General features: G+C 39.8%; 2 protein-coding genes across 3 annotated transcripts in view; one reads left to right on the top strand and one right to left on the bottom strand.

The window, feature by feature from the left end:
* The window catches only part of LOC118025178 (olfactory receptor 139), a 274130-nt gene that overhangs the window by 64235 nt on the left and 186736 nt on the right, over window positions 1-23159 (top strand). The gene's annotated exons all lie outside the window — the stretch shown is intronic.
* Window positions 6629-8066, bottom strand: LOC118025179 (olfactory receptor 1A1-like). The gene has a single exon (XM_035027518.1). The coding sequence runs from the start codon at window positions 7670-7672 to the stop codon at window positions 6629-6631; it is 1044 nt and encodes a 347-aa protein (XP_034883409.1). The 5' UTR covers window positions 7673-8066.

Raw genomic sequence — 23159 nt, 5'->3', positions numbered from 1 at the left:
AGGCACTCCAAGGAGCTGTACAAAATGGAAGGTTTTCATAGAAGGAGGGGTAAGAAAGTTATTAACAAAAAAAAAAAAAAAAAAAAGGATTGCTCTAGGAGGGGTTGTTTGCTAGGGGGGAAAGGAAGTGGTCTTATCATGCAGATGACCTCATATTTCTTTGGGAGATGGTGAAGGCCCATGTGGCAGTCTCATTGGGGCAGATTGAAAAATTTATGACTGACCAATTAAGACTACATTTCTGGGGGAAGTGGAAACTGCAATTAGATTATACATTAAGCATCAGTTTGGGATCTCTAAGTGACACTATTTTGGACTTTTTTTTTTTTTGAATTCTATCATGCTACTTGTGGAATTCTTCAGCATCTCCTTCAGTCTGCACTGGATAAGTTTGGATTGACGGATTGAAGGTGGTGAGGATAGAAACAGAGGAGGATCATTTCTCTTGTTTGCTTCAAAATTTACTAACTTCTATGAGCTCATGTTTCTTTCTTTTTTTTTTTAAGATTTTATTTATTTATTTGACACAGAGAGGCAAAGTGAGAGAGAGAACACAAGCAGAGGGAGTGGGAGAGGGAGAAGCAGGCTTCCTGCAGAGCAGGGAACCCAGTGTGGGGCTCGATCCCAGGACCCTGGGATCATGACCTGAGCCGAAGGCAGATGCCTAACAACTGAGCCACCCAGGCACCCTGAGCTCATGTTTCTATCTCTGAACTATAGCTCATGCTCTACCAAGGGTGTAGAGTCCTCTCTGCTTGTCAAAGTTCTAGCCATGGCACCTGCTAATGCACACAGCCTGACATATTTAGATATCCCTCAGAATTTTATATCTCCTCAGTGGGTCAGCTGTGGAGTTGAGGGAAGAGCATTCCTCATGAGGAAACTGGGCTCAAATCCCATCTTACTAGACCTGCATCTTACTAATTAAAAGATACTCAATAAGTCACTTCACCTTTTGGAGATACGACTTTCTTATCTGTAAAGGAGGGCTATTTTCTTCTATGCCACAGGGCTACTTTGAAAATTAAAAGACTCAGGGATGCCTGGGGGTCTGAGTAGATTAAGCATCTGCCTTTGGCTCAGGTCATGATCCTGGGGTCCTGGGATCAAGCCCCACATCAGGCTCCCTGCTCAGCAGAGAGTCCACTTTTCCCTCTCTTTCTGCCCCTCCCCCCACCTGGCTCATGCTCACACACACTCTCTCTTTCCCTCAAATAAATAAATAAATAAAATCTTAAAAAAAGAAAATTAATACACAATAGTATGTGTATTACCATAAATACATACAACTGCATACATATGTATATTTGATATTTAATGAAGTTATTTACTTTTTCTAAACCTGCATTGCATGTTTTGAATTTCTTGTGTAGCACTTATAATTTTTTTCTTCTGTTGGCTATTGTCTCATTTTTTTCAGTTGAGTGCCTAACTCAAAATTACTGTGACAATACACTGCTATGTGCTTTAGCTGTTACATAAAGGAGACAGATATGTAGCTTGACATCAATTCTAGATTGTACAAGTATCTTACTTCTCCCACTAGAATCCTCATTCTGCATCATGGTTCCCTTTCTTGAAATTTAGTTGCTCTACAAGACTCCCAGGCTTGAATCTTATACTCTTAGATGATTTCATCTATTTCCATAACTTTACTTATCACTCCACTATGGTCCATGTGCTGTTAATTTTACTCCAAAATTTCATATCTTTCATTCTACTATTTAATTGAATACTTCCATGAAAATGTCCCATAAGAACTCTTAAAAACATGAAATTAGTTTTTCTTTTTTTTTTATGAAATTAGTTTTTCTTAAATGACTTTCTTGTTCACAATTTTCATTAAATGCATCATTGACTTTTTAGTGAAACCTTAAACCCTTGAAGATATCTCCTTACTACTTTCATAATAATTACTGTATTCTATTGTTTCTATTTCCATTACCTTTGTGTTTACAGTTGACCCTCTAACAACTGGGGGTTAGGGACACCAACCCCCTACACAGTAAAAAATCTGCAAGTAGCTTTTTATTCCCCCAAAGCTTAGCTACTAATAGCCTACTGTCGATTGGAAGCCTTACCAATAACATAAGTAGTCTATTAACACATATTTTGTATGTTGTATTATATACTGTATTCTTACAATAAACTAAGCTAGAGAAAATAAAATGTTTATTAAGGGAATCATAAGGAAGAGAAAATACATTTATAGTACTGTTCTGTAAAAATTTTGTGTGTAAGTGGACCCGTGCAGTTCAAACGCATGTTTGTTCAAGGGTCAACTGTAGATCCTCTTTCTATATCTTCACTATTTCTTTAGATTGCTCTGAGCTGTATAATTAAACTGCTGGTCTCATGAGAGACTATGGACTCTGAAAAACCTACTGAGGGTTCTAGAGGGGAGGGGGGTGGGAGGATGGGTTAGCCTGGTGATGGGTATTAAAGAGGGCACGTTCTGCATGGAGCACTGGGTGTTATACCCAAACAATGAATCATGGAACACTACATCAAAACTAATGATGTAATGTATGGTGATTAACATAACAAAAAACCCCAAAAAACTCCTGGTCTCACCAATCTTCTGCTCCCATACTGCTCTCTGTCTACCCAATTTTAGTTCAACACAAACTCTCATTATTGCTTCATGCAGAGCTTTTATTCTCTATCAATCAATCAATCGATCTATCTATCTACATAATACCATAAATACCCCTAGACCCACCATGCAACCTGAAAGTTACGCCTTTAGTAATAATTCATATCTAACTACATGGTATCCCCAGTTGCATTCTCCTTGAATTTCCTCTCATACTGAATCCTATGCTCATCTTTGCCTTGCTTTTGTTTATAATACATTGTTATTGCATATATATCTATTCCCAGAAAGTTTATTTTCTTGTTGGTTTAGCTATTTATAGCCTTATAAAAGGGTATCAATAATAATCTTTGGAGATTTACATTTTTAAATATTACTATTATGTTGCTCAGATTCAGTAAAATTGTAGCATGTATCACCAGGACAGAAAAAGGAATTTCTCTACTGGCTGGAGAGATAACCCAATTACCAAGGACATGTTGTTGCCTTCACACATGAGGGGCAAGAAGGACCATGTCTAGAACTATGTCTGGGGTGAATTTTGTGTTTCTATGCCCAATAATAGAGATGAACAGAGATTACAGCAAAATAATAATAATAATAATAATAATATATATAATAATATATAAATAATATATAATATAGTTATACACATAATTATATAATAATATAAATATAATAATAATAATAATAATGATAATAATAAAGGCAGTACTATTGTGGACTGAGACCCCTCAGGAATGAAAGTTTGGGTCATCTCAGCAGGTGAAGCCCCAGTGGCAGCTGTTTGACAACTCCCCTCAGAGATGTGAGCATCAGACATGTGGTCATCCCTCTTCTGAGCTCTCAGGTTCTGGTGACACAACCTTTCCCTTTTGTACCTAGGGGAAGTAAGTGTCTTCTTCCTGCAGTTAATAATCTCTGGACCTTCACATCCATCTCTTTCTCCTATAGTCTTTTTCAGGACAAATGTATGTATCTACTTCCCTCTATTTAAAAAAAGTATTTTTTTTCTTCCAAGTTTTTATCTAAGATCAACTTAGTTAAAATATAGTGTAGTGTTGGTTTCAGGAGTAGAATTTAGTGATTTATCACTTACATAGAACACCCAGTGCTCATCACAAGTGCCCTCCTTAATGCCCATCACCCAGTTAGCCTACCCTCCCACACACCTCCCCTGCAGCAGCCCCTGATTTGTTCTCTATAGTTAAGAGTCTCTTATGGTTTGCCTCACCCTCTTTATTAAATCTTATTTTTTCCTTCCCTTCTCCATGTTCATCTGTTTTGTTTCTTGAATTCCACATATGAGTGAAATCATATGATATTTGCCTTTCTTTTACTGACTTATTTCACTTAACATAATACCCTCTATTACTTCCATCCATGTCATGGTAAATGGCAAGATTCCATTCTTCTTGATGGCTGAGTAATATTCCATTGCATGTATATACCACATCTTCTTTATCCATTCGTCAGTTAATGGACACTTGCACTCTTTCCATAGTTTGGCTATTGGTGATAGTGCTGCTGTAAACATTGGGGTGCATGTACCCCTTCAAATCTGTACTTTTGTATCCTTTGGATAAATACCTAGTAGTGCAATTGCTGGATAGTAGGGTAGTTCTATTTTTAACTTTTTGAGGAATCTCCATACTGTTTTCCAGAGTGCACCAGTTTGCATTCCCACCAAAAGTGCAAGAGCGTTCCCTCCAGCATCTGTTGTTTCCTGTGTTTCTACTTCCCTATATTAAATCTTCTTGGTATAAAGATACCAGATGTGATTTGTGTTTCCTTAATGGGCCTGAACTGACCCAAACTGACATACCAGCTATATACTGCAGTCTTTTCCAGACTTAGTCAATCCCTGGATATTGGTATGTGGAGTAATTTAAATTATAGTGTTTAAATTATTGCAGGACAGAGTCAAAGGAAATGGGTGAGACAATGACTTAACATACAGATGCAGTGATTTTTATTTGCATTATAAACATACACGTAGATTCTTATGATTACTGCAGGATACAGTAGAGGACCTTAACTTCCCTTGTCCAAATTAAACAGAGGAATAATGTGAGACTGATATATAGAGTAGCTATGTGGTATGGAGTTCTCCTAAGAACCTACATTTTCTTTGTTTATACACTCCTTTTTGGCACTTAATATTTCACTATGGGAAATATTTGAAACATCTCATACCATTTGGCCTTCTTGAGCTTATCCATAACAACAAAATTAACATTGTTGCATTTGTTATTTAAACATACTATTTTTTAAAAGATTTTATTTATTTATTTGACAGAGAGAGACACAGCAAGAGAGGGAACACAAGCAGGGGGAGTGGGAGAGGGAGAAGCAGGCTTCCCATGGAACAGGGAGCCTGATGTGGGGCTTGATCCCAGGACCCTGGGATCATGACCTGAGCCGAAGGCAGACGCTTACTATTGTAGGATTCATATATTCATTTCATATATTCATATATTCATACAAATTTATTAAGTAATTACTATATGTCAGCACTGTCTAAGTACTGAGTATACAACAGTGAACAAAACAGATCCCAAATCTTCATACTCTCCTGGGGGAGAGACAGGCAATACATTTATAGAACATTTTAATTGACCAACCTTGAAAATTCCCTACATGAAATACCTCCATTTCCTCCATTTTGGTCAGTCATTCATACAGATTCATATGCATCTGTAATCAAATCCTTTTCAGTTGAAAAGAAGATAATTGGGATAGTTCTCACCCTTGGTGTTTTAGAGACCCAGAAAGCATTAAATGGTGAATAATGTCATCTTCCAACATCCAAATTCTTCCAACGTGGACAACTAGCTGACAATGTGAATTATCTACAGAAAATAATCATTTTATATTTTTACTGGCAGTTAAAAATAGTAGATAATAAAAGAGCTTGCACACTGTTCTAAGATACACTCAATTCACTTCTTGCTAATGTTACCCTGTTTGGAAATCTGATATTTAGTTACATCACTTATATATTATTAATATTTTGAGAAAGTTTTATAATTTCCTCATGACCGAATCAAATCATAGGTTGTGAGGTTCCTTGGTGGGTATTTAGTGACCTGCTGGATTAATATCTCTGTTTAGGAAATATCACCTACATGTCAGGGTTGATCATCCAGAATCCAAGTCTCATCTTCCCTGGGCCGTACTGGAGAAACAAGGTCACATCATTTTCAACACTGCTCTTTTTTTCTGCATTTATTTGGCACCCCAATTTTTGTCACTGTAATTTTATTTCATGATGTAATTAATTAAGTCAGAATATTTTTACTTTAAAATGCAATAACTCAATTAATGAGTATCATTTTGTTAAGGTTATAGGCAAAATCTTATGCTCTTTAGAAACAGCCTAAGCAATGATACAGTGAGAACAAAAATCTCTGCCCAGGTCATTTCCTTTAAAGATTTTATTGGGTGGGTATATAAAGTCTAGTCTGATTATGTCTATCATTATGAAATTACAGTTCAGAGAGTGATATTTCATTTGTTCATGCCATTTTCCACCATGAATCATTGGGAATACTTTATATCACCAAGACTGTGAGAGGTACAGTGATGTTTTAAGACAGTTCTTGCCCTTAGAGGCTTGTAAGCATAGTAGGGGTAATTAGCATAATAGTAAAAAATCAGACATTTGAATAGTGATTTATAGCCTTTAAATCATGGATTATTGTGATCCTCACACCCTGTGACAATAGTGGGGCAGATATTCATATTCCTAATATGTTGATGTAGAAGCAGAACTTTGGACTGTCTCAATTTTATTCTGATTATCAGTAGCTTATCTAGGATATGAACCCAATATTCCTGTGCTGCCAAAAGGACAATAGTCTGTACAAAGTGATAAATTAAATGAGATATATCATAAACTCTTTCTAGATTTCAGAGAAGAGGACTTTGTAGCTGAAAAGATCAAAGGCAGCTTTGTGGAGAGGATGAACATTAGGGCTGGATTTCCAAGTGCATCCCAGTTGGTGACTATATTCTTCAGTATCACATTGGTTATGAGGAGATTCTCTTGCTGAACAGTATGCCCAGGCCAGCCTTCATGTCTCGGTTTCTCAGACTATAAATGAAAGGATTTAACATTGGGGTCACTGCCATGTACATCACAGTTATCACTGCATCCTTTAGGCTGTAACTAGTTAGAGGGCGGAAATACATGCCCATGACTGTCCCATAATACAGAGAAACAACTGTGAGGTGGGAACCACAGGTAGAGAAGGCCTTGAGCACACCCTTGGTGGATGGAACCCGTAATATTGTGGAAATGACATGGACATAAGAGATGATGATGCATAGTAGTGGCATGGAGAAGACCCCAACCCCTAGGTACATCATACTCACATTAAAGTGGATGTCAGAACAGGACAGCTTAAGCAGAGGGGTAATGTCACAGTAGAAGTTGGCTACTTCCTTGTTGTCACAGAAGGACAGACTGGCTGTGAGCAGAGTGTGGGGGAGGGCATTAGCATTTCCAACCACCCAAGACCCAACAACTAGGAGGGCACAAGTCCGTGGCCTCATAATTGTTGTGTAATGAAGTGGGCGGCTGATGGCCACAGCACGATCATATGCCATCACAGCCAGAATATAGCTATCTGTGTTACCCAAGGCAATCATGAAATACATCTGTGTTAGGCATCCTCCAAAGGAGATAACTTTGCTGTGCAAGAGATGGTTGGCCAGCATTTTAGGGATGGTTACAGAGGAGAAGAGGATGTCAACAAAGGAGAGATTGGCAAGGAAATAATACATGGGGTTTTGAAGGCGAATGTCAGAGTGAATGGCCAAGATGATGAGCAGGTTTCCAATCAATGTGATGGGGTAAATGAATAGGAAGAGAATGAAGAAGAAGTCTTCCTGGTCCTGCTGACCAGTAACTCCCAGGAGGATGAACTCCAGGGTAGAGGATTGGTTGTCTTCCGTCATGGGTCCTTTGTTAAGAAAGGGGGAGAGGAATCCAGAAATATTAGTGGAGTTACTGTAATGATCTTCCTTATCCATCAGCTTTGGTTCAAGTGACCAGCAATCTCTATGAAGCATTTACTGAATCCAGAGATAGCCAACATTTTGGGCAATTATCCTTGCTGATCAGTGGGACTGATCAACAATTAGCCCTTGACACTCATGTCTAAGAAGTGAGCAATCTGTGAATCAAAGATGTCCATCCTCCTCCATCCCAGAACCATCCCTCAAACACCTAGGATTTAATCAATTAAGAAGTTCTTTTTATATTGCATGTGCTAGATACTTTGCTAGGCTTATGGAAAAAATATGTGCAAAATACAGTGTTTAATCCACTTATTCAACATGTAAGACATAGTCTTTGCTCTCAGGGACTTCACGGTGTAATGGAAAAGCCAAAAGTTACATGCTAATTTTATTACACTTGACAAAGAAAGGGGAGCATTTTGGAATCTTTGACAAAATAGGCCAGTGCAAAGGATGTGTTTTTACAAGGACAAGCCATAAATTTGGGAATTGTTCCAATGACCAAACTAATAGTGATCCCAGAGCCCAGGAAGTAGCAGGTGTCTACACTGACACTGGATGATTGTAAGTCACCAGGATCACTGGGTTTATGTCCTAGCAAAAACAAGCCTAGTGAATTTCCTCCCCAAATATCCCCTTTTCTTTTTTCTTTCTTTCTTTTTTTTAAGATCTTATTTATTTGACACAGAGAGACATAGCGAGAGAGGGAACACAAGCAGGGGGAGTGGGAGAGGGAGAAGCAGACTTCCCGGGGAGCAGGGAGCCTGATTTGGGGCTCGATCCCAGGACGCTGGGATCATGACCTGAGCTGAAGGCAGACACTTAACGACTGAGCCACCCAGGCGCCCCAATATCCCCTTTTCTAAGAAGAATTTGACCACCTCCTTTGATAGGGCATATCTCTTTGGAGAACTCTCTAATATTGATAATCACACAGCTTTTCTCTTCCCTTTCTTTCTTATTTCTTTTGTTGAGTGATCCAACTCCTTAGTCATTTCAACTAGTGCTTAGTAAACTCTCGGGTCTATATCTCTAGGCTTGACCTCTCTTTCCCATATTTCTACATGCAGCTATTTTGCTAACATGTCTGTCCAAACACTATACCCTGCACTCCAACCTAGGTAGTTTGCAAGCTTATTTGCAAAGGAAAACCATACTTTGTTTATTTTAATAACCCCAGAGAGACTGTTGTGGAAAATTGTGTGCACTCGATATCTCTTGGGTTAAATCGAGGTTTATATTTTGGGCTCCCCACATGTGGGAGGTTCAGAAGCACACTCATCCAGTGTATCCCTCACTTCTACATCTGATCTTGTTGATTGTTCATTTAAAATAATTCTTACATAACTCAACTTTTCTACTTATGGTTTTGGAACTCCAGCTTAGATCATCATCATTTTCTGCCTGAAATATTGTAATGCTCCCATAACTGCTTGCATACAGATTCTCTCCTCTTTGATTCACTTGCTTTCTGAGGCATACTAATGATGGCAGAGACTGCTAGCTGTCATCCAAATCCCTGTTGTTCTCTTCTTCCTGGACACACAATTAAATTACATTTCTCAGGCTCCCTTGCACTGAGGTGTGTTCATGTGACTGAGTTTTGGTCGATCCATCGTAATCCAAGTGTTCCAGTTCTGGGCTTCCTCCAACTAGATGGAAATGGCCAGGAGGCTGAATGGGTTGGTGAAGTCACATGGGAGAACGAACCTGTGTTCCTAGTTCTCCATATCCAGTGGAGCCATGCATCACCAAGGGTACCCACAGGGACTGTTATGTAGGAGAGAAATAGACTTTATTCTGTTTAAACCATTATATGTTTTGTGATCTATTTGTTATTGTAGTTCAGGATATCCTAAGAATTCACTAATTTTTCTAAGGGGCACTCTACTCAAAAATTAATTCGATGTATATTTAATTCAACCACTAATTCTTAATGTCTCCTGTCGTGCCTGTGTGAATTATATGCTAGGCACAGGGATGCAGTTCTCATTATATTTTCTCCAAATATCATGTACTTTAAAAAAAATCTCTATACTTAAGGAATTTGGTTTTCTCTTTTGAAATGCCTTTCCCTATCTTCACACATAATATATAAGGGTTCAGAGGGTTCAATAAAGCTAAAGGGCTAAGAGACTATGAATAGTTCATATGGTCTGTAATGTTTCAGAGGTGGGGCTTTTGGCAACATGGAGGATTAAGCTAATGTTGACAATTCCCCCCAATTAAAACACATAGGGATTCTAGATAACAATGAAAACTTAAAAAAAAAAAAATGCATGTAGTTAAACCTAAAGGAGAGAAATGGGAATACCTGGGTATGAGAAACAAGAAGAAAACTCAGAACAAGTGTTGTCAGCCATAGTTGATGATGATCTTGAGAACTTGGGTTCTAGAGCCAAGGTTTGAGTCCTAATGTTGCTACTGCGTCTCTGTGTGACTTTAGGCAATTCAATTCACCACTTTTTGTCTGATAAAATGACAAAAATAATTCTACTTACCTTTTGGAGGTTTTGTGAGGGTCAAAGGAAGTAATGCAGGTAGTACAGTTGCTGGCTATCTATCCTTGATTTGTCACTGTATAAAGACTCATTTCTCCAACATTCATAGCTCCTACTGAGGAGTCAGCTCAGATGCTATCAAAAAGGGTTTTGGTCCTGTGGCCTTCCCTCCTCTTCCACGAATGGGACGTTCACAGCCAGCTGCTGTAGCACTTGTTAACATTCCTCCCAGGGGGGTAGGCATACTGCAGAAAGGGCCATGAGTAGGCCTGGAGAGCAGGTCTCTGATCCTCTGGACCTGAGGTGAAGGAGCTGGGACGGGGATGGTTTGGAAAGAAGAGCCCTGAGTTTCCTAATCATGGAGCAGAAGGGGTGACTGTTCTAGATGGGGCCTGAAGATGAGGACTCTAGCTTCCTCCTCAGGAAGCAAGGTGGTCATAGAATAGAGAAAATTAGGAGTTATTTACCAGGTTATAACATCTCTGGAAACATGACTCCCTCAGGTCTTCACTCTGGCCATAGTCAGAGTAATTGTTGAGACTCATTACACACTCCTACAGCTGTGCCCTGAGGAGACAATGATTCTCAAGAGTAATCTTTCCCAGAGTTCTTTTCTGGAAGGAAGAATGGGCAAGAGGGTTTCCCAGAGAATGTGTCTCCAGGGTCCAAACTCTGAGCTGACCTTTTCCAGCCACTTTGTTGGAATATGGGCCCCCATCCTCTGCTTCAGCACAGATTGGAATGTCTTCTTGGGTGCTGCAAAGACTGTGGTACAATTGAGCAAAAGAAATAATCAACAAAATGAAACAATGATGTATATATATTGCAAACCAGATATTCGGTAAGGGGTTAATATCCAAAATACTTGCAAACCATACATTTGGTTTCCTTAAATGTTTGTTAAAATTCACCAGTGAAGCTCTCAGATCCAGGGATTTTCTTTGTTGGGCAATTTTTGATTACCAATGTAATCTCCTTACTAGTTATGGGTCTATTCAGATTGTTTCTTCATGATTTAGTCTTGGTAGGTGGTGTGTTTCTAGGAATTGTGCATATAATTATTTGTAATGCTCTTTTATTATCCTTTTTTATTTCTCTATGGAAATAATGTCCCCACTTTCATTTCTGATTTTAGTACATTGAGTCTTCTTTCTTTTTTCCTTAGTCTATCTAGCTAATTTTTTTTTTTGTCAATTTGGCTGATCTTTTGGAGAACCAACTTTAAGTTTTATTGACCTTTTCTATCGTTTTTCTATTCTCCATTTATCTTTCTCTGCTCTAATCTTTATATTTCCCTTCTTCTGCTAGCTTTGGGTTTTAGCGTGTTCTTTTTCTAGTTCCTTAGGTTGTAAATTTAGGTTATTGATGTGAGCTCATTCCTATTTTTTAATGTAAGCAACTTTAGCTCTTAATTTCCCCTTTAGCACTGATTTTGTTGCATCCCATAAGTTTTGATATGTTGTGTTTTTACTTTCATTTGTCTCTGAGTATTTTGCAACTTTCCTTGTGATTTGTTCTTTGATCCATTGGTTATTTAAAAGTGTGCTTTTAAATTTCCACAATTTTGTGAAATTTCCAGTTTTCTTTATGTGATTGATTACTATTTTTATCTCATTGTGATCAAGAAAGATAGTTTCTATATTTATTTATTTATTTATTTATTTATTTATTTATTTATTTATTTATGTTAGCATACAACACATCATTAGTTTTTTAAATTATTATGTTATGTTAATCACCATACATTACATCATTAGTTTCTGATGTATGTTCCATGATTCATTGTTTGCATATAACACCTAGTGCTCCATGCAGAACGTGCCCTCTTTAATACCCACCACCAGGCTAACCCATCCCCCCATGCCCCTCCCCTCTAGAACCCTCAGTCTGTTTCTCAGAGTCCATAGTCTCTCATGGTTTGTCTCCGCCTCTGATTTCCCCCCCTTCATTTTTCCCTTCCTGCTATCTTCTTTTTTTTTTTATTAACATATAATGTATTATTTGTTTCAGAAGTACAGGTCTGTGATTCAACAGTCTTGCACAATTCACAGCGCTCACCATAGCACATACCCTCCCCAATGTCTATCACCCAGCCCTCCCATCCCTCCCACCCCCCACCACTCCAGCAACCCTCAGTTTGTTTCCTGCAATTAAGAGTTCCTCATATCAGTGAGGTCATATGATACATGTCTTTCTCTGATTGACTTATTTCGCTCAGCATAACACCCTCCAGTTCCATCCATGTCGTTGCAAATGGCAAGATCTCATTCCTTTGATGGCTGCATAATATTCCATTGTATATATATACCACCTCTTCTTTATCCATTCGTCTGTCAATGGACATCTTGGCTCTTTCCACAGTTTGGCTATTGTGGACATTGCTGCTATAAACATTGGGATGCACGTACCCCTTCGGGTCCCTACATTTGTATCTTTGGGGTAAATACCCAGTAGTGCAATTGCTGGGTCGTATGGTAGCTCTATTTTCAACTTTTTGAGGAACCTCCATACTGTTTTCTAGAGTGGCTGCACCAGCTTTATATGCCATTTTCTTGACATTATCCACACTTTCCTTAAATTCTTTGATCATTTTTGAGATCATTGTTTTAAAGTCTTTTTCTAGGGAGGGGGGAAAGATGGTGGAGGAGTAGGGGACCCTATTTCAACTGGCCCCCAGAATTGAGCTGGATATCTACCAGACCACTCTGAGCACCCACGAAACAAGCCTGAGATGTAAGAAGATCTGGATCTCTACAAACAGAATATCGCAGGCAGTTGGTTTTGAGGTACGAAGCGGAGAGCCATGATTCTGTGGGCAGATATTGGAGGATAAATGGAGGCGGGAGGGTGCCTGGATGTGGGGATCCTACACCAACGGTGAGTGACAGCCTCACGTCCTGTGGACAGGGCACAGACTCGCAGACCGGTAGCGTCAGGAAAGAACTTTAGGGCAGCCCCCGGGGTGGAAAACCGGACCGGAGGGGTCGCGCGCACGTGAACTGCAGGCCCCCCGGACAGAAACCGGAGCGATGGTCGTGCGCACGTGAACTGCAGCCTCCAAGATGGAAACCCGGTGTGCCAGGGTCACGCTGGTGAACTGCAACCCCCGGGAGTGGAAACCCCAAGTGGCGGAGTCACGCGTGTGTGAATTGGGAGTGGCTGGCGGTTTTAGAAGCACAAAGGGCAGAGACGTGCCCTGACCTGGAGGCAGGACTGGGAGCGCTGTGGAGGGGCGCACAACCCAGGATGCTGCAGTTTATAGCAGCACGGACAGAAACAGAGACAGTGTGGCCTGGAGAGCTCACTGAAGAACAGACTGAGGTCTCTCTGCTCTGAGGCAGAGGGTTGGAAACGGTCTCTTCTGCTCTGACTCGCGGAAGAGATGTGGAAAGCCGCCAGGGAAAGGCGCCAGAGAACAAAAGCCCCAAAGACTGATTCCCACTGAGCCCATTCCCCGCCACAGGGGCGCAGGGCAACTCCGCCCAAACAGGGTTTCCTGAGTAACAGTGCGGCAGGCCCCTCCCGCAGAAGACAGGCTGGGAAAACAAGAGGCCAGCAACCCTAAGGTCCCAAGAAAACAGGTGCATCTTGCTTGGGTTCTGGTCAATAATTTCGACTCTATACATTCCCTCAAACACCCATCAACAGAATGACTAGGAGGAGGAGCCCCCCAAACAGAAAAGACTCAGAGATTATGACTTATGCTGCAGATTTACAAATGGATGCAGATATAACCAAGATGTCAGAGATGGAATTCAGGCTAGCAATTGTGAAGACAATGGCTAGAATGGAGAAATCAATTAATGTCAACATAGCGTCTCTAAGGGCAGAAATAAAAGGTGAATTGACAGAACTTAAAAATGCTATCAATGAGATCCAATCCAATCTAGATAATCTAACAGCTAGGGTAACTGAGACAGAAGAGAGAATAAGCGATCTGGAAGACAGTATAATAGATAAAAAGGGAAAAGGGGAGGCCAGGGAAAAACAACTCAGAATCCATGAAAATAGAATCAGAGAAATAAGTAACACCATGAGGTGTTCCAATGTCAGAATAATTGGAATCCCGGAGGGAGTGGAGAGAGAGAGAGGGCTAGAAGATGTATTTGAGCAAATTGTAGCTGAGAACTTCCCTAATCTGGGGAATGAAACAAACATTCGAGTCCTAGAGTCAGAGAGGACCCCTCCTAAGATCAAGGAAAACAGGCCAACACCCCGGCATGTAATAGTAAAACTTGCAAATCTTAGAACCAAGGAAACCTTCTTAAGGGCAGTTAGGGGGAAGAGATTCTTTATGTACAGAGGGAGGAACATCAGAATAACGTCAGACCTATCCACAGAGACCTGGCAAGCCAGAAAGGCCTGGCAAGACATATTCAGGGTACTAAATGAGAAGAACATGCAGCCAAGAATACTTTATCCGGCAAGGCTTTAATTTAGAATGGATGGAGAGATGCAGAGCTTCCACAACCAGCAGAAGTTGAAAGAATATGTGACTACTAAGCCGGCTCTGCAAGAAATATTAAGAGGGGTTCTATAAAAGGAGAAAGACCACAAGAGTGATATACAACAGAAATTTACAGGGACAATCTATAAAAACAACATCTTCACAGGCAACATGATGACAATTAATTCATATCTTTCAATAATCACTCTCAATGTGAATGGCCTAAACGCTCCCATAAAATGGCACAGGGTTGCAGATTGGATAAAAAGACAGGACCCATCCATATGCTGTCTACAAGAGACTCATTTTGAACCTAAAGATACATCCAGACTGAAAGTGAAGGGATAGAGATCCATCTTCCATGCCAGCGGACCTCAAAAGAAAGCTGGGGTAGCAATTCTTATATCAGACAAATTAGATTTTAAACTAAAGTCAGTAATAAGAGACACAGAAGGACACTATATCATTCTTAAAATGTCTATTCAACAAGAAGATCTAACAATTGTAAATATCTATACCCCCAACATGGGAGCAGCCATATATATAAGCCAGCTGTTAACCAAAATAAAGAGTCATATTGATAACAATACGTTAATTGTAGGAGACCTCAATACCCCACTCTCAGCAATGGACAGATCATCTAAGCAAAAAATCAACAAGGAAACAAGAACTTTGAATGATACATTGGACCAGATGGACCTCATAGATATTTACAGAACATTCCACCCTAAAACAACAGAATACTCATTCTTCTTGAGCGCACATGGAACTTTCTCCAGAATAGACCATATACTGAATCACAAATCAGGTCTCAACCAATACCAAAAGATTGAGATTATTCCCTGCATATTCTCAGACCACAATGCTCTAAAACTGGAACTCAATCACACACACACACACAAAATTTGGCAGAAATTCAAACACTTGGAAGCTAAAGACCACTCTGCTCAAGAATGTTTGGGTCAACCAAGAAATCAAAGAAGAACTTAAACAATTCATGGAAATCAATGAGAACAAAAACACATTGGTCCAAAACCTATGGGATACCGCAAAGGCGGTCCTAAGGGGGAAATACATAGCCATCCAAGCCTCACTTAAAAAAATAGAAAAATCCCGAATTCACCAACTAACTCTACACCTTAAAGAACTAGAGAAAAAGCAACAAACGATGCCTAAGCCACACATTAGAAGAGAAATAATTAAAATTAGAGCAGAAATCAATGAATTAGAAACCAGAAACACAGTAGATCAGATCAACGAAACTAGAAGTTGGTTCTTTGAAAGAATTAATAAGACTGATAAACCACTGGCCAGACTTATCCAAAAGAAGAAAGGACCCAAATTAATAAAATTATGAAGGAAAGGGGAGAGATCACGACTAACACCAAGGAAATAGAAACAATTATTAGAAATTATTATCAACAACTATATGCCAATAAACTGAGCAATCTGGATGAAATGGAGGCCTTCCTGGAAAACCTATAAGCTGCCAAGACTGAAACAGGAAGAAATTGACAACCTGAATAGGCCAATAACCAGTAACGAGATTGAAGCAGTGATCAAAAACCTCCCAAAAAACAAGAGTCCAGGGCCTGATAGATTCCCTGGGGAATTCTACCAAACATTCAAAGAAGAAATAATACCTATTCTACTGAAGCTGTTTCAAAAAATAGAAACAGAAGGAAAACTTCCAAACTCATTCTATGAGGCCAGCATTACCTTAATCCCCAAACCAGGCAAAGACCCCATCAAAAAGGAGAATTTCAGACCGATATCCCTGATGAATATGGATTCCAAATTCCTCAACAAAATCCTAGCTAATAGGATCCAACAGTACATTAAAAGGATCATCCACCACGACCAAGTGGGATTTATCCCCGGGATGCAAGGGTGGTTCAACATTCGCAAATCAATCAATGTGATAGAACGCATTAATAAGAGGAGGGAGAAGAACCATATGGTCCTCTCAATTGATGCAGAAAAAGCATTTGACAAAATACAACATCTTTCCTGATTAAAACTCTCCAGAGTATAGGGATAGAGGGAACATTCCTCAAGCTCATAAAATCCATCTATGAAAAACCCACAGTGAATATCATCCTCAATGGGGAAAAGCTGAGAGGCTTTCCCTTAAGATCAGGAACACGTCAAGGGTGCCTACTCTCACCACTGTTGTTCAACATAGTACTAGAAGTCCTAGCAACAGCAATCAGACAACAAAAAGAAATAAAATGTATTCAAATTGGCAAAAAAGAAGTCAAACTCTCTCTTTTCACAGACGACATGATACTTTATGTGGAAAACCCAAAAGAGTCCACCCCCAAATTACTAGAACTCATCCAGCCATTCAGTAATGTGGCAGGATACAAAATCAATGCACAGAAATCAGTTGCTTTCTTATACACTAACAATGCAACTGTAGAAAGAGAAATTAAAGAAACGATTCCATTTACAATAGCACCAAAACCCATAAGATACCTCGGAATAAACCTAACCAAAGAGGTAAAGGATCTATACTCTAGGAACTACAAAACACTCATGAAAGAAATTGAAGAAGACACAAAAAGATGGAAAAATATTCCATGCTCATGGATCGTAAGAATAAATATTGTTAAAATGTCTATGCTACCCAGAGCAAGCTATACCTTCAATGCCATCCCAATCAAAATCCCAATGACATTTTTCAAAGTGCTGGAACAAACAATCCTAAAATTTGTATGGAATCAGAAAAGACCCCGAATCGCCAAGGAGATGTTGAAAATGAAAAACAAAGCTGGGGGCATCACGTTGCCCGATTTCAAGCTATATTACAAAGCTGTGATCACCAAGACAGCATGGTACTGGCACAAAAACAGACATACAGACCAATGGAACAGAATAGAGAACCCAGATATGGACGCTCAACTCTATGGTCAAATAATCTTTGACAAAGCAGGAAAAAACATGCAATGGAAAAAAGACAGTCTCTTCAATAAATGGTGCTGGGAGAATTGGACAGCCACATGCAGAAGAATGAAACTCGACCATTCTCTAACACCATTCACAAAGATAAACTCAAAGTGGATGAAAGACCTCCATGTGAGACAGGAATCCATCAAAATCCTAGAGGAGAACATAGGCAGTAACCTCTTTGACATCGCCCACAGCAACTTCTTTCAAGATACATCTCCAAAAGCTAGTGAAACAAAAGCAAAAATGAACTTTTGGGACTTCATCAAGATAAAAAGCTTCTGCACAGCAAAGGAAACAGTCAACAAAACAAAGAGGCAACCCACAGAATGGGAGAAGATATTTGCAAATGACACTACAGATAAAGGGCTGGTATCCAAGATCTATAAAGAACTTCTCAAACTCAACACCCAAAAAACAAATAAGTCAAAAAGTGGGCAGAAGAGATGAACAGACACTTCTCTGAAGAAGACATACAAATGACTAACAGACACATGAAAAAATGTTCATCATCATTAGCCATCAGGGAAATCCAAATCAAAACCACACTGAGATACCACCTTACACCAGTTAGAATGGCAAAAATGGACAGGGAAAGAAAGAACAAATGTTGGAGAGGTTGTGGAGAAAGGTGAACCCTCTTACACTGTTGGTGGGAATGCAAGTGGGTACAGCCACTTTGGAAAACAGTGTGGAGGTTCCTCAAAAATTTAAAAATAGAGCTACCCTATGACCCAGCAATTGCACCACTGGGTATTTACCCCAAAGACACAGATGTAGTGAAAAGAAGGGCCATGTGCACCCCAATGTTCATAGCAGCAATGTCCACAATAGCCAAACTGTGGAAAGAGCCAACATGCCCTTCAACAGATGAATGGATAAAGAAGATGTGGTCCATATATACAATGGAATATTACTCAGCCATCAGAAAAGATGAATACCCAACTTTTACATCAACATGGATGGGACTGGAGGAGATTATGCTAAGTGAAATAAGTCAAGCAGAGAAAGTCAATTATCATATGGTTTCACTTATTTGTGGAACATAAGGAATAACATGGAGGACATTAGGAGATGGAAGAGAAAAATGGGCAGGGGGAATTGGAGGGAGAGATGAACCATGAGAGACTATGGACCTGAGAAACAAACAGGGTTTTAGAGGGGAGGGGGGAGGGGGGATTGATTAGCCCGGTGATGGGTATTAAGGAGGGCACGTACTGCATGGAGCACTGGGTGTTATACGAAAACAATGGATTGTGGATCACTACATCAAAAACTAATGATGTATTGTATGGTGACTAACATAATAAAATTAAAAACTACAAAAAAAAAAAAAGTCTTTTTCTAATATATCTGCCATGTCTTTTACAGAGACAGCTTCTGTTCAATTATTTTTTTTCTTTTGAATGACCTATGCTTTTCTGTTTCTTATATGCTTTTTGATTTTTTTTTGTTTTACATTGGACATTTGAATCTAATAATGTAGAACTTTATAAATTGGATTGTTCCCCTTCTTCAGGGTTTGCTGCCTTTTGTAGTTGTTTTTGTTTACTGTTTTTATTTTTTTTGTTTTTAAGGCTGTCTCCTCACTAAGGATCAGTCTGAGATATAAACAATGTTTTCTTATGTTTTCTCTAAAACTTCCCTTCAACATGCACAGTCATTTTCTAATTTCTTCTGTATATACAGCAGTTTTTGAGTGTCCTAGTCTTTAGTGTCTGCCTCCTGAAAGGGTAAAACCAAAAACTGAAGGGGAGAAAAAAAGGGTGCCAGCTCTTTAAAATCCCCTGTAAGTCACATCAGATGGGAAGGGTCTAGCAACAATGGGGGGATATACTAACAATGGCTACCTGTTTCTTTGTCTGCACCTCTGTGATCAGAAGCCACAATCAGCTGTCAGAGCACAGATCCCCAGTATCTTGAGGACAGGGTCTTTTTTTCTATGCTGTCTTCCACAAACTGTGTGCAAACTGCTCCAGGAATGCATGCACAACTCTTTGTCATGCACATATTGTTGGAGGTAAGGGATAGGTAGCTGCTAAGAGCTAAGATCTGAGATTGACTATAATTTATTATCCAAATCTTCTCCTGGAATTTGCAGCCTTCAACAGACTGCAGAGTTACAAAATAGTTACATCAGACAGATTCTGCCAGGGCACTTTTTGTTTACCTGAGGAGTCAAATTCCTGGTGCATCCTACTCCACCATCTTCCTTCACACAAGCCTTTTCTTTTTAAGATTTTTTAAAATTTATTTTTTGAGAGAGAGAGAGAGCACAAGCAGTGGGAGGAGCAGGGGGAAAGGGAGTACGACTCAGTGGGGAGCCCTATGTGGGACCCCGAGATTGTGACCTGAGCCAAAATCGGATGCTTAACCGACTGAGCCACCCAGGTGGCCCCCCTCACACAGGTTTTTTTTTTTTTTTTTTGATTTAAACTCCTTTAATATTTTGGATAGCTCTTTTATTATAGGTAAGATCATGCTTAGTGGATACATAACAAAAGTCTTGTACAAAAAAGCCTTTTTTATATTTTAGCAGATGGTCAAATTATAATAGTATTTTTAATTTATTTTATTTTATTATTATTTTTTTATTCTTATGTTAATCCCCATACATTACATTATTAGTTTTAGATGTAGTGTTCCATGATTCATTGTTTGTGTATAACACCCAGTGCTCCATGCAGAATGTGTCCTCCTCAATACCCACCACCAGGCTAACCCATCCTCCCACCACCCTCCCCTCTAGAACCCTCAGTTTGTTTTTCAGAGTCTATCGTCTCTCATGGTTCGTTTCCCCCTCCAATTTCCCCCGCTTCATTCTTCCCCTCCCGCTACCTTCTTCTTCTTCTTCTTTTTTTATTTCTTAACATATATCGCATTATTTGTTTCAGAGGTACAGATCTGAGATTCAACAGTCTTGCACAATTCACAGCGTTTACCAGAGCACATACCCTCCCAGTGTCTATCACCCAGTCACCCCATCCCTCCCACCACACCCCCCACTCCAGCAACCCTCAGTTTGTTTCCTCAGATTAAGAATTCAGATTAAGAATTCCTCAGATTAAGAATTCCTCAAAAAAAAAAAATAAAAAAAGAATTCCTCATATCTGTGAGATCATATGATACATGTCGTTCTCTGTTTGACTTATTTCGCTCAACATAATACCCTCCAGTTCCATTCACGTCATTGCAAATGGCAAGATCTCATTCCTTTTGATAGCTGCATAATATTCCATTGTATATATATACCACCTCTTCTTTATCCATTCATCTGTCGATGGACATCTTGGCTCTTTCCACAGTTTGGCTATTGTGGACATTGCTGCTATAAACATCGGGGTGCACGTACCCCTTCGGAACCCTACTTTTGTATCTTTGGGGTAAATACCCAGTAGTGCAATTGCTGGATCATATGGTAGCTCTATTTTCAACTTTTTGAGGAACCTCCATACTGTTTTCCAGAGTGGCTGCACCAGCTTGCATTCCCACCAACAGTGTAGGAGGGTTCCCCTTTCTCCACATCCCCACCAACATCTGTCATTTCCTGACTTGTTAATTTTAGCCATTCTGACTGGTGTGAGGTGGTATCTCATTGAGGTTTTGATTTGGATTTCCCTGATGCCGAGCGATATTGAGCACTTTTTCATGTGTCTGTTGGCCATTTGGATGTCTTCTTTGGAAAACTGTCTGTTCATGTCTTCTGCCCATTTCTTGATTGGATTCTTTGTTCTTTGGGTGTTGAGTTTGATGAGTTCTTTATAGATTTTGGATACTAGCCCTTTATCTGATATGTCATTTGCAAATATCTTCTCCCATTCTGTCGGTTGTCTTTTGGTTTTGTTGACTGTTTCTTTTGCTGTGCAAAAGTTTTTTATCTTGATGAAGTCCCAATAGTTCATTTTTGCCCTTGCTTCCCTTGCCTTTGGCGATGTTTCTAGGAAGAAGTTACTGCGGCTGAGGTCAAAGAGGTTGCTGCCTGTGTTCTCCTTTAGGATTTTTTTTTTAAATATTTTTTTTTATTTTTTTTTTATTCTTATGTTAATCCCCATACATTACATCATTAGTTTTAGATGAAGTGTTCCATGATTCATTGTCTGTGCATAACATCCAGTGCTCCATGGAGAATGTGTCCTCCTCAATACCCACCACCAGGCTAACCCGTCCTCCTTCCCCCCTCCCCTCTAGAACCCTGTTTGTTTTTCAGAGTCCATCGTCTTTCATGGTTCGTCTACCCCTCCGAATTCCCCCGCTTCATTCTTCCCCTCCCGCTACCTTCTTCTTCTTCTTTTTTTTTTTCTTAACATATATTGCATTATTTGTTTCAGAGGTACAGATCTGAGATTCAACAGTCTTGCACAATTCACAGTGCTTACCAGAGCACATACCCTCCCCAGTGTCTATCACCCAGTCACCCCATCCCTCCCACCCCATCCCCCACTCCAACAACACTCAGTTTGTTTCCTGCGATTAAGAATTCCTCATATCAGTGAGCTCATATGATACATGTCTTTCTCTGTTTGACTTATTTCACTCAACATAATACCCTCCAGTTCCATCCACGTAGTTGCAAATGGCAAGATCTCATTCCTTTTGATGGCTGCATAATATTCCATTGTATATATATACCACCTCTTCTTTATCCATTCATCTGTCGATGGACATCTTGGCTCTTTCCACAGTTTGGCTATTGTGGACATTGCTGCTATAAACATCGGGGTGCACGTACCCCTTCGGAACCCTACTTTTGTATCTTTGGGGTAAATACCCAGTAGTGCAATTGCTGGATCATATGGTAGCTCTATTTTCAACTTTTTGAGGAACCTCCATACTGTTTTCCAGAGCGGCTGCACCAGCTTGCATTCCCACCAACAGTGTAGGAGGGTTCCCCTTTCTCCGCACCCCCGCCAACATCTGTCATTTCCTGACTTGTTAATTTTAGCCATTCTGACTGGTGTGAGGTGGTATCTCATTGAGGTTTTGATTTGGATTTCCCTGATGCCGAGCGATATTGAGCACTTTTTCATGTGTCTGTTGGCCATTTGGATGTCTTCTTTGGAAAACTGTCTGTTCATGTCTTCTGCCCATTTCTTGATTGGATTCTTTGTTCTTTGGGTGTTGAGTTTGAGGAGTTCTTTATAGATTTTGGATACTAGCCCTTTATCTGATATGTCATTTGCAAATATCTTCTCCCATTCTGTCGGTTGTCTTTTGGTTTTGTGGACTGTTTCCTTTGCTTTGCAAAAGGTTTTTATCTTGATGAAGTCCCAATAGTTCATTTTTGCCCTTGCTTCCCTTGCCTTTGGCGATGTTTCTAGGAAGAAGTTGCTGTGGCTGAGGTCAAAGAGGTTGCTGCCTGTGTTCTCCTTTAGGATGTTGATGGACTCCTGTCTCACATTGAGGTCTTTCAACCATTTGGAGTCTATTTTTGTGTGTGGTGTAAGGAAATGGTCCAGTTTCATTCTTCTGCATGTGGCTATCCAATTTTCCCAACACCATTTGTTGAAGAGACTGTCTTTGTTCCATTGGACATTCTTTCCTGCTTTGTCAAAGATGAGTTGACCATAGAGTTGCGGGTCCATTTCTGGGCTCTCTATTCTGTTCCATTGATCTATGTGTCTGTTTTTGTGCCAGTACCATG

The sequence above is a fragment of the Mirounga leonina genome, unplaced genomic scaffold (assembly GCF_011800145.1).
Source record: "Mirounga leonina isolate KUSES-001 unplaced genomic scaffold, KU_Mleo_1.0 Mir_200, whole genome shotgun sequence".
NCBI lineage: Eukaryota > Metazoa > Chordata > Mammalia > Carnivora > Phocidae > Mirounga > Mirounga leonina.
Note: the sequence above shows the minus strand (reverse complement) of the source record. Positions and strands in the feature narration are given on the sequence as shown.